The sequence below is a fragment of the Triturus cristatus genome, chromosome 12, assembly GCF_964204655.1.
Source record: "Triturus cristatus chromosome 12, aTriCri1.1, whole genome shotgun sequence".
Lineage (NCBI taxonomy): Eukaryota > Metazoa > Chordata > Amphibia > Caudata > Salamandridae > Triturus > Triturus cristatus.
In genome coordinates this window covers 849,476,675-849,489,229 of record NC_140595.1, presented here as the reverse complement: position 1 = coordinate 849,489,229, position 12,555 = coordinate 849,476,675, and the positions used below count along the sequence as shown (strand labels likewise).

Below are 12,555 nucleotides of genomic sequence, written 5' to 3'. Positions count from 1 at the left end.
TTGGCATAGCCAATAGGTCTCGCCTTTGGGACCTTATAAGTGTTTAGCCATGCAACAGTTGCATAACTAAATACTTATAAGGTCCCAAAAGCGAGACAAGCGGCCGTGTGGCCGCGAAAGTGAAAGTAATCGCGGTAAAGCGTGGCGCGCGCGCCCCGCGCACATGCACTGTAGCTCTAGGCTAGCCTGGTAGCACTTTTTGGAGCCCTCTCAATAAGTCTCGCCAGACCAGCGCATGCGCTGGCTCAGGCTGACCTAAAAATGAAAATCGGTCCTTCAGATAGCTGGTTTCTACGGCCCAATAGAAGATAAAGAGCTCAAGAGCGCACTGCTCTCACTGCCTGGCCATATTGTCATGGGGGGAGGGGATTTAATATTTTACAGAATTTTAATTTAGATTCTTCTCGTAAGAACAAAGTCGGAAGTAAACCCAGAGCAGAGGACAGGTGGGTCATGATTATGTATGCCAATTTCAACACATTTCTTGTGAGGAATACTGGATCAGCTTCAACTTCTTCTGTCTGGAGATCATGTCAGGCCTTCATCAGGGGGAGGCAATATCTTTTGAAGCTAATATATCTAAATGAAGGAAGGACAACAGAATGGCACCACAGCACGATCTGGACCAAGCAACCCCGATGCACCGAGTTCACTATTCTCATGGACGGATTCTGACAAATTGCCAGATACAACTTAAAGAAACATTATGACTCCCGGACAATCAGAATACATGCCTGCAACAACTTTATGAGGACAGCGGACATGTTGGGAGGGTCAAAACAAGAACCACTGAACCAATAAGGGCACCTTTGACTCTATTCACGATGGAGACAGGGACCAAATGGCACATATAGGTGGGATATTTCTCAAACATTGTAAAAAACTATACACTTCTGCATCTCCTGCTTCTTCAGAATCCATCGACAATAGATCTAGCTAGACTTAGTAGCGACCAACGGGCTCTGGCAGTGGCTCCCATCACAATGAAGGAAATTCAGGAGGCGATCAAAAGCTCCCCCAGTGGGAAAGCCTGTGGTTGCCATGGATTGCCAATAGAGTTGTATAAAACGTTCATGCCTCAATTAGAGACTTTACTAGTGGAAATATTTAATGAAATCCTGGAGTGTTGCCAGACACCCAAGTCCTTCTCAGGAGCAGTTATCGTAAGCTTCTTGGAAAAAGACAAGCCAGCCGATAAGTCACCCACTTAGCTTACTTAATAATGATTATAAGTTATTCACTTAAATTAGGGCCTCTAGAATAACCAATGGTATAAAGAAACCTGACCCCCCCTGCAAAGTACATGGAGGGGGCCCCCTCTCCCCAGCCCTCCACCTACCACTTTTGCTGAGGGGCCCCCTGGAGCTCAGGTCTCCCCCCACACCACTAACGAAAGTTGAGGGGGCACCCCTGCCACGTACACGGAGGGGCCCCCACTCCAGATCTAATCCGAGCTCTTGGGCCAGAGTATTGTGCTGTGAGGGGCCCCCTGGAGCTCGGGCCCCCCTGCACCACGGGGCTGCGGGGGCCTGTGTTCCGCCACTGAGGATAACCCTCCTTGCACAAGGAGTGGTGCCCAGAGATCAATGTGGTTTCCTGCTAAGAACAACCATTGCAAACAACCAGTGGCGTAACGAAAGTTGAGGGGGCCCCCCTGCCATGTACACAGAGGGGCCCCCACTCCGGAGCTAATCCGAGCTCGTGGGCCAGAGTATTGTGCTGTGGGGGCCCCCCTGCAGCTCAGGCCCCCCACACCGTGGAGGCTGCGGGGGCCTGTGTTACGCCACTGAGGATAACCCTCCTTGCACAAGGAGTGGTGCACAGAGATCACTGTGGTTTCCTGCCAAGAACAACCATTGCAAACAACCAGTGGCGTAACGAAAGTTGAGGGGGCCCCCCTGCCATGTACACAGAGGGGCCCCCACTCCGGAGCTAATCCGAGCTCGTGGGCCAGAGTATTGTGCTGTGGGGGCCCCCCTGCAGCTCAGGCCCCCCACACCGTGGGGGCTGCGGGGGCCTGTGTTACGCCACTGAGGATAACCCTCCTTGCACAAGGAGTGGTGCCCAGAGATCACTGTGGTTTCCTGCCAAGAAGAACCAGTGCAAACAACCAGTGGCGTAAGTGTGGTGCAGTGCTATAGGTATAGCCCCCCATGCATTGTTGGAGTTGCTTCATGCTTACAACACAACTCCAGCAATGCATGAGTTTTGCGCCGACAGATACGTCAGTATTCCTAACGCATCTGTCAATCCTTGCGACATGGAACGCCGCCCAGTAAAGAGTGCAGTGAAAAGTGTTGCATCGCTGTTTTACCGCAGCGGTGCAACACTTTTCATAAATGAGGCCCAAAACATTACCATAGCCTTTAGTAAGATCAAAAGCTTTTCAGCTCTAGGGGGGACAGAATCAATCATACAAATTCCAAAATATTGTTGTTTAATTGCTTTGGCAAGTTCTTCACTTGGATATGCTGACTCAGGCCTGCAAGACGGGTTCAATCAGATATCTGGGCATTTTCTTTTGTATGAAATTTTACACCTTTTTCAGCTTAATTATGTGTCACCATTTTCCAAGGAAGGGAATCTTTTGAGGCAGTGGCAGCCTCTGCCTGATTCTATTGTTGGACGATTCGCCTTAATACAAAGGATGGTTCTTCCACTTTTTCTTTTCATGTTTTCAAATGTAATAATTAAAGTTACTCAAAGCTTTTTTTAATGCCATAGACTGCATGCTGCATACATTATGTCTGATGAGGAAAGAAACCCCGTACAAAAATAAAAACTCTGCAGTTGTGTATACAAGAGGGTGGTCTTGCGCCCCCCACTTCACAAGATTGCATCAAGCTGCGTTCATGGATTGGTGTGGTCAGCCGGTCGCTCCTCAGGACCTGGAAGGCAATTTCTACCTCAGGCATTTGCTCTTGGAAAACAATTTCCACCTTGTCCCATTTATCAAAATCCCCAAACTTCCAAAGTGAAGTAGACACAAAACCCCCAAATAATTATTTACAGATTCTTCCAATTGAAGGAAGAATGTGAGTCTATCTCCTTTCACCCCGAAATCCTGATAGGGCACCGTAATAGTCTAGGTCTCATCTAGATGACAGGAGTATTAGAACCTGTGAAAAAGGTTGGGATCCACCAGATCTGAGATCTTTTGGTAGAAGGGGTCATTAAGACGTGGGACCAACCAAAAGCCGGGATTCTAGAATCCCCCTTCTTGTTGCTTTTTTCAACTTTGCAATCTTGTGTAGAAAATACAACCTTTAAATGACACACTTGCAAATGTGATGAGCCAGGCTTCGTATGTGAGTGCGACTAGGGGGATCGGCAACTGGTACCTGACATTCCAGCAACAGCTCCTTGTTAAACTCGTCGCCAACTTTGCAAAAGATCCAGAGCTCCAGAGTATTTGTATTTATATTTATATTCCTTAAGCGTGACATTCATTCCAAAGGACATCACGGCGCTTGGAAGGCGTGTCCTGATATGGCAAAGGCGATTGCAAACAGTTAAAGGGTGGGGCTTCAGCCAGCATGGCAGTGGGTAGCTTCGGCTATGTTCTAGGGAACATCAATGTTTTTCATTTCTTCCTAAAGGACAAATATTTGTCAGTTAGGCGAAGATCTGATGGACGTTTGCTCCAATGAACGGTGGCCAGTTTGGAAAAGGAGCGGCCTCCTGCTCTGACCCTCTTGGTCCTTTTGATCCTGGCCAGGGCATGATGGCGGGATCTCAGGATTTGTGAGGGAGTATAGAATTCTATTTTATCTTGCGAGATCCTGGGGCCACTCTTATGTAGCGCTCTGTGTGCGTAACACAGGAGCTTGAACTTAGCCCTTTGGCGTACGGGCAGCCAAGGCAGTTCCCTCAAGCTTTCAGGTGCTGATCTGTATTTGTGTTTTATGCAAACTAGTCTAGCTGCAGCATTTTGGACCACCTGTAGTCGGGAAAAAAATACTCGGGCATGCCCACATATACAGTATTTCCATAGTCAAGTCTACTAGAGAATAAAGTCGGGGTAATGGACTTTCTACAGTTTAAGGGGATCCATAAAAAAGCCTTTGTACTGGTTTCAGCGTGGCAAAGCTTTTACCGCACAACCCTCGAACTTGATCTTGCATTGTCAGTGCATTGTCAATGAGTATGCCCAAACTTTTTGCAACTCGCTTGGGTTCTGGGGCAGCTTCCAGCGTCCGGGGCCACCAGGTGTTACCCTAAACTAATTCCGCTTCACCGAAAGGCAGGATCTCAGATTTTCCAGCATTTAATTTTAAACAATGTTCCATCATCCAGGTTGCTGTTTCTGTGAGACAGTTAATTAAATTATTTTTGGTATCCTCATGCTTTTCTTCAAAGGCAATTAGCAGCTGCGTATCATCTGCATAGGAGCAGATATCAAAGCCTCATTTCCTGCTAATCACTGGAGGAGGAGGGGAGGAGGAGGAGAAATAGACATTGAAAAGGGTGGGGTTCAGGGAGGCCCCCTCCGTGTTTGATAGTTTTTTAACAGGAAGAAAATTGGCCCGATTGGATTTTTTGTGTTCGGTTTAGTAGGAAAGGGGTGAACCACTGAAGAGCTTTCGAGTGCATTCCTTTTTTATGTAAGATACGCAGCAGGTGGTCATGAGAAACGGTGTCAAAAGCCGCCGCTGGGTCCAAAAGGATCAATGCAGCAGCTGTACCCTGGTCCACCAAGGATCTAATGTTGTCTGATACGGCAAGTAAAGTGGCTTCTGTACTGTTGGCAACTCTAAAACCGGTATGAGAGGAATTTAAAAGTTTGTTAGTTTCTAAAAGATTGACCAGCTGTTGATTGACCAGTCTCTCCAGTACTTTAGACAAGTATGGTATTTAAGAGATTGGTCAGTAATCTGCAGGATCATAGATTTCCCAGCCTGCTTTTTTTAATAATGGAAATACAACGGTTTCCTTCCATATACCTGGGAATTATGCTGAATTTAGAGATTTATTGAAGATACGGGTAACATGCGGGCTTAAGACCAATACAGGTTGTGAGAAGATAAAGTGAGGGCAGGGGTCGAATGGGGATCCTGCTTTAACCCCGGTCATGACTTTTGCAACCCATACTTCCGAGAAGGGGTCCAAATTGCTTAAGTAAGCGTGTGCTTTAGGGTGTGGCACTGTTTCCCAATCCGTATTGTTAGCAGTGGGCTGGCTCTTGAAGGAGGAGTAGATTTTGGAAACTTTATTGGTGAAGAACTGTTAATTAGCTCACAATTGTCATTTGTAGGAGTCATATTATGGGACATGCTTGTTGTATTACAGAGTTCTCTCACTGTTTTGTATAGTTATTTAGATGAATTACAGTTATCCTCTATACGTTTTGCATAGTAGTATTTGTTTGCGCTTTGTAGGGCATTGTGGTAGCTTTTCGGCTCCTCTTTATAGCTCTGTCTATCACCGCCATCTTTGGATGGTCTCCACTTATGTTCCAGAGATTTACATCTCCTTTTCAATAGTTTCAGTTCCAATGAATACCATTTCTCTGATTGTTTTTCCTGCTAGATTTGCTTTCCGGTTTAGGGGCGCACTGGTCCAGTGCATTGGTAATCTCATTATGCAGGCGTTTCGCATCTGCCGGGGCATAGAGTGTTCTGGCGATGCTTGGGTCCCATGAGGAAAAGTGTGAAACGAACAAATCAGGGGTGACAAGATTCCATGGTCTTTTTACCATTGCTGGTGTTCTGGTAACGTGGGCTGGCTTGATTGGTAGGATGAAGGACAGAAGCACCTACATGGAAGGCTTAAAACGCGTGGCCGGTAAAGCCATCGGAGGGGCTACCAATAAATGTATATGGCTATTTTCTGTAAGTGGCAACTTTACTATATCCCATCCCACTTTAAAAAAAATAGCCATTTATTTCTGGGGCATGCTTTAGGTGTAGTTATCATACAGGAGATTGGGTACATGTCTATTTTACTTGTCCAGCCCTAATAGAATTCAAGAGTCAGGTCTACCAGTGACTTAGTAGCAAATTGATGGTATCTTTAGTCCCTGATGCGATGACCACTCTGTTCAGAGTTGAAGTCACACTAAACATATCTATTTGCCCAAAACAGCACCTTTTTATTGCATGCTCAGTGGCTAAAGCTCTGATTCTGCACAAATGGAGAATGGTCGAGGCTCCAGTTGTTAGCCACTGGGAGCGTAAGATAACTCAAACAGAGTCTAAGGAAAAACTGTACTCCCAAAGAGTATGGGCCACGGTTACATTTCATAAAATCTGGAACGAGTAGTAGGGAATACTTTTTATAAAAAAATTTTTAAGGAAGAGGTTGTTGTATGCACTGTGCTAGTTTAGCAAAGGTCATAGTGAGGAACAGGGTTGAGAATTAGGCATCTTCGGGGAAGGGTGTTTATACAATTCCTGTGTATTTTCTTTTACCTACAATGATAAAATTGTCTTGATGAATTGAAATTCCTTTTTCTCCTTTCTAGCTGTGATTATAAATATAGGATTAAAAAAAGAAAATATGAAAATCCTTCTCTTGTCCACTGGAAGGACAAACAAACCATGGAACAAGGTTTGTATGGAAGATAAAACCTCATGTCTTATCTGGCTAAAGGGTCTGCAGACCATTTAACAAGGATCTTATAGACAATTAAACTCATTCTCTTACCCCGGTAAGGAAAAGCAAGCCGTGGAACATATTGTGTAGAACGTGTTGAGCACCTGCACTGCCAATAGGATCCACTGTAGTACAAAACATGATAGTAAAATACAATCTGCTTCTGCTTCACTGTCATGACTAAAGAAACTCATATCGCAATAGATTGGTGTTCAGGACATTTTCTAAAGACATAATTTATTCATTAAATTCTGAAAACTTGAAAACGGGCAGTGGTGATCCGCCCGCTATTGTAATAGACCCCTTAGTTCCTTTTTCTTTTTTCAAGTTTTCAGAATTTAATGAATAAATGATGTCTTTAGAAAATGTCCTGAACACCAATCTATTGCAATATGAGTTTCTTTAGTCATGACAGTGAAGCAGAAGCAGATTGTATTTTACTATTGTGTTTTGTACTATAGTGGATCCTATTGGCAGTGCAGGTGCTCAACAAGTTCTACACAATATGTTCCATCACAACAGCTGTGTACCCTCACACACCAGACAAGTGCTATCATCTCCATCAGAGATTCCTGATGCCAAAATCACACATGAAAGTCAACATCTACTAATGGAACTCACAATGTTGTACTTCACAATATCAAGTTCGATAATGTCGATCTGCACATATATCGACTACCAACAAGTAGTGAAGGTGAGCATCCGCAGGCAAGCGTAGATTTACTACGTCAAAGCTCCACGTGGCAGTCAATACTGTGAAGGTGACATAAATGCAGGCCAATATTACAACTTTAATATTGTGACTGCTGCATCACAATGCGGGTATACTGAAGTCATGTTGTCATCAGTCCATATAATCGAATATGATTGTTATCTTTCAAATGAAGCTGCCCACTTTTATAACTTGCCTGTGTGATGCAAGATAGCTCCGCATGTTAACGCATGCTGCTAAAATTCTGTTAGTCCAGCTCAGACTTCTGTCCACCTGAGAATGAGGACTTCTGCACCATTAGCCGAGTGAGCGCCTTAGGGATGGCAGGAGTGCGCATGAAGCGCTATATTAAGAGATTGTCTGTTAATTGTCAGCGACTTACCCTATATGTAACCGTAGCTCCGATCCAATACTGTCCATTGTAGTCGGGGTAACTCTTCATCCCCATGAGAAGATAAATGAAGTGATCCTCCTCCTCACTGAGCACTGAGGCTAAATGAGCACGTTGATTCTTACAGAAGACCTTAAAGACACAAAACACAAATAAAGGCTTCATCTACACGGTCAACCCTGAGGTTACAGATGAGTCATTCCTGCTTAAGGAGCTGCGCTCACCCCTTGCAGATATCCCTTGAGTCTGATCTCTAGGGGATACTGAAAAGGTTAGGGCACCTACACCCTACCTTCCCACTGTAATGCCCCATTAGTTTTTGTTCATGTGTGGTTGCATTCCTATACCCATGGGGTGTGGGAAACCTTACCCCACACACTCTCGAATTATTTTGTGTCATCTTTGAAGGCGCTGGGAGATCTCCTCTCCTTGAATACTCAGAGCCTGATTACGAGCGAGTATATTTCATAATTATCGGATGTGTTAAATAACTCAATCTTCATTACATTTTAGCAGGTCAAACCTGCAAAAATATACCAGGGGAGAATCATATAGTATGTAGAGTAGCATGTGGATTTTGGTGCTTTAAACACCATGAACTCGCAATAGTTTTTATTTATCACTCCTGAGAAATGGCATTCCCCGTGGTATCATTATCTATCTGTGGCGATCAATAAAGCCTTAGCTCACAGTCAGGCCCATAATGTTTACATGGGGTCGTTGCTTACCTTTTGAATCATTCTCTTGCCAGAATAGCACCTTCTTTTAGTGATGTAGAACTGACCCCACTCACCCGTCATACCTGTGATGCAGAAGGTAAGGACCCCAGCGCAGTTACCTCCCCCTTCCCTGCTACATATTGCTAACCCCGGACATCCCAGATCCCAATGATGAACAAAAGGGATACCCCATGCCACAGTGAGTTTCTGGACTCCATAGCGAGCTATTCTTCAGCAGCATAAAATGGTTTCTCATCAAACTCCTGTCTCTGCCTTCCCTTCTTATCCTGGATATCCTCTCACTGCCCGCACACTCAGGGCCTGATTCACAGAACTAACTTAAGACAAAATCCTAAACGTATTACCATTTTGGTATTCACAGAAGGCACTTAATCATTTCGGTATTCACAGAAGTTAGGAGTCCTAACTTTAGGACTCCTAAATGCCTTCTGTGAATACCGAAATCCTTAAAATTAGGATTTTTCTGAGTTTAGTAGTAGTAAAGTTAGGAGTCCTATCTTCAGGACTCCTAAACTGAGAAAAATCCGAATTTTAAGACTTTCGGTATTCACAGAAGGCATTTAGGAGTCCTAAAGTTAGGACTCCTAACTTCTGTGAATACCAAAATGAGTAAGTGCCTTCTGAGAATACCAAAATAAGTAAGTGCCTTCTGTGAATACCAAAATGAGTAAGTGCCTTCTGTGAATACCAAAATGGTAGTAAGTTTAGGATTTTGTCTTAAGTTAGTTCTGTGAATCGGGCCCATACCATTTAGATAGCTACATGCCCCTTCCACTGTCCACCCCTACCTCTAATAACCCCAGTCCACACCCCACCCCCGCCTCACTCCTCCCACGGTGGTACTTGGTCTCACAGATACTATCTGGATACTGATGGCTGTTTGCTGTTCATGCTTCCCTTGTTACAAATGTCTTTGTATGATGAAAATATGTTGATGGTGCTTTGCTTTTTCTACCTACTTAAAGTTTGATACTTAAAAACATTTTTTTTTAAATTAAGTAAGAAATGTCTAGGAAAAGTAACACATCGGGCCCGATTCACAGAACTAACTTAAGACAAAATCCTAAACTTACTACCATTTTGGTATTCACAGAAGGCACTTACTCATTTCGGTATTCACAGAAGTTAGGAGTCCTAACTTTAGGACTCCTAAATGCCTTCTGTGAATACCGAAAGTCTTAAAATTAGGATTTTTCTCAGTTTAGGAGTAGTAAAGTTAGGACTCCTACCTTCTGTGAATCCGAAATGAGTAAGTGCCTTCTGTGAATACCAAAATGGTAGTAAGTTTAGGATTTTGTCTTAAGTTAGTTCTGTGAATCGGGCCCATCCCAACTACATCATGAAGCAAGAAGGATTGAACATTTCCAGGAAGCAGATGTCCACTCTCGCCATAGATCCAGCAGTTCTGCTGTGTTGTTTTAAGCTTGATGACTGTACCAGCCTTTAATATATCAGTGCAAGACATTCTAAACCTGTTTACATTATTTTAAAAAAACAGACAAACTGCACAGCTTCATGGAGTTGCTAATAAATCAGAATTTGCCCAAGGGCGAGATTTTGCACAACAAGTCCTGGCTTTGGGAACTCTTCACAAAAAGTACAGACTCTGGGTTTCTTCATAAACCCTTAGATGAAGGGCCTGGGATGGTGTTCACATAATGGTCCATTCTACTTTACATCCGGATGCCATTAAACATAGCTTTACATATTTGTCTGGTTGTCTACGTAATATTGCCGCGGGGTCTAGAGAGAGGCCAGGACTCACTGACAACCTCCGCTGCACATGGCTAAATGCCTAACATTAATGGCATTGGCCACCCTCAGAGATCGGGGCAGAGGGGATGGCCAGTGGCCAGGCCAAGTGGCCAAGGTCCCGCTGCGCATGGCCAAAGGCTAGCTAGGGAGCAGAACCTAGAGGCCAGGCCCATGTTGCCAACCCCGCCCCCATTCCCCCCCCCCCCCCCCTCAGTGCACTGCCAAATGCCTTGTGCTGAGGACAATGGGCACCCACAGAGAGTTAAGCACAATACCAGCATGGTGTCCAACCCTCACTGCACGACACAGATGGGGGTGGCTGCCCACAGAGGGTCGGGCAGTGAATACTCTTGGCTTTTGTATATGATCAAAAACCCCAAAAGAAACACTAAACAAATACAGAATAAAGTACATTTACAGGTGACCTTAGTTAGAACCTGATTACTCCTGAGGCGGAAGCCGGGAGTCCACCTTTTTAAAATTATTGTATTTTCTGTGTCACCTTTCGCTGAAATAACTGATTTTAAAGCCCCACTCACCTGCCTGGCTTCTCCAGAAACGAGCGACAGAAACCCCTTAAACAGCGCATCTCGCTGCAACAAATACTTGGCAGAATCACTTGCCGGCCGCCATTGACGGCGAGGACACGAGGCCACGCCTACCCTAGGCCACGCCCACCGCCCAATCTAGTATAAAACGCCGCTCGCAGCGCCACGGAAACAGAACCTGATTACTCCTGAGGCGGAAGCCGGGAGTCCACCTTTTTAAAATTATTGTATTTTCTGTGTCACCTTTCGCTGAAATAACTGATTTTAAAGCCCCACTCACCTGCCTGGCTTCTCCAGAAACGAGCGACAGAAACCCCTTAAACAGCGCATCTCGCTGCAACAAATACTTGGCAGAATCACTTGCCGGCCGCCATTGACGGCGAGGACACGAGGCCACGCCTACCCTAGGCCACGCCCACCGCCCAATCTAGTATAAAACGCCGCTCGCAGCGCCACGGAAACAGAACCTGATTACTCCTGAGGCGGAAGCCGGGAGTCCACCTTTTTAAAATTATTGTATTTTCTGTGTCACCTTTCGCTGAAATAACTGATTTTAAAGCCCCACTCACCTGCCTGGCTTCTCCAGAAACGAGCGACAGAAACCCCTTAAACAGCGCATCTCGCTGCAACAAATACTTGGCAGAATCACTTGCCGGCCGCCATTGACGGCGAGGACACGAGGCCACGCCTACCCTAGGCCACGCCCACCGCCCCTTTCCTCCCCCTTAAACAAATGTGCAACCACCGGACGCGCAGCGGACGGGCGCAGCGGGCGCGCCGTCAGCGCGCCGAAGGCGCGCCAAAGGCAAGCCCGTCTGCGCCCGTCATCGCCAAGTCATCGCCTCTCGCCAGACCCCCTGGCCTTTTTCCGTCACCGCCCCTTGCCTACGATAGTGAGACACTTCATAGCTGGAACCCCGGAAGAACTTGCGCTAACATTACAGGTAAGCCCGGCTTCACCTGCCTACAATGCCAAACCTGCAATTTCTCCACTACTAAACCGCACGCCATTCGACAGTTCTTAGGTCCGGACAAAACCACCTCCATCACGATACTTCACCTCAATGTAAGATCACTAGCCAAACATCACCTTGAGGTTAATACCCTAATCCTGGATGAAAATCCAGATATCCTCTTCCTCTGTGAAACATGGCTTCGCGATGGCACCTCCACCATTCCCAACCTTACGCTATCAGACGACTATTTGATGTCGGCCATCAACAGAGATGGAAGAGGAGGCGGTCTCGCTATAATCTACAAAAAAACGCTCTCCTGTTCTTTTGTCAAGGGAGATCTGTCAGACTCCGAAAGCGCCCACTTCAAAATCATCATAAATCCTAACTTCACCGTGTCGGGTCTCTACATCTACCGCCCACCTGGCCCCTCTTCAAAATTCATTGAGGCCCTCCTTGAGTCAACAACCTCTCTAATAACCAAAAGCCCCAATTTTACCATTCTGGGAGACCTTAATCTTCATTTTGGTCTATTTAATGACCCTACGATCAAAACACTCCTTGCAGACCTCTCCGCACTGCAACTCAACCCCCTCATCTCCACTCCAACTCACCTAGCTGGCCACATCCTAGACCCAGTGTTTTCAAACTTAGAAGAACTCACCTCAGAGCCACCCCTTCCTATGGGATGGACAGATCACTCCCTTATTAAACTGGCCATTCCGGTCAATAAAAGCAGGCTCAATACGGCATCGACCAGCCGCCTAAAAAGACCATGGCATAAACTGTCTCAAGAGGACTTTCACAAGACCCTAGGGGATTTCTTCCTTGACAACAACTCTGACATCAACGCTAACTACAG

General features: G+C 45.6%; 1 protein-coding gene across 1 annotated transcript in view; it reads right to left on the bottom strand.

Moving 5' to 3' along the window:
* The window catches only part of LOC146783070 (snaclec coagulation factor IX/factor X-binding protein subunit B-like), a 353,227-nt gene that overhangs the window by 215,956 nt on the left and 124,716 nt on the right, over window positions 1-12,555 (bottom strand). The window contains exon 4 of the mRNA XM_085637420.1: window positions 7,689-7,829. Coding sequence (XP_085493546.1) covers window positions 7,689-7,829 — 141 coding nt within the window. The remainder of the gene's footprint in view (window positions 1-7,688; window positions 7,830-12,555) is intronic.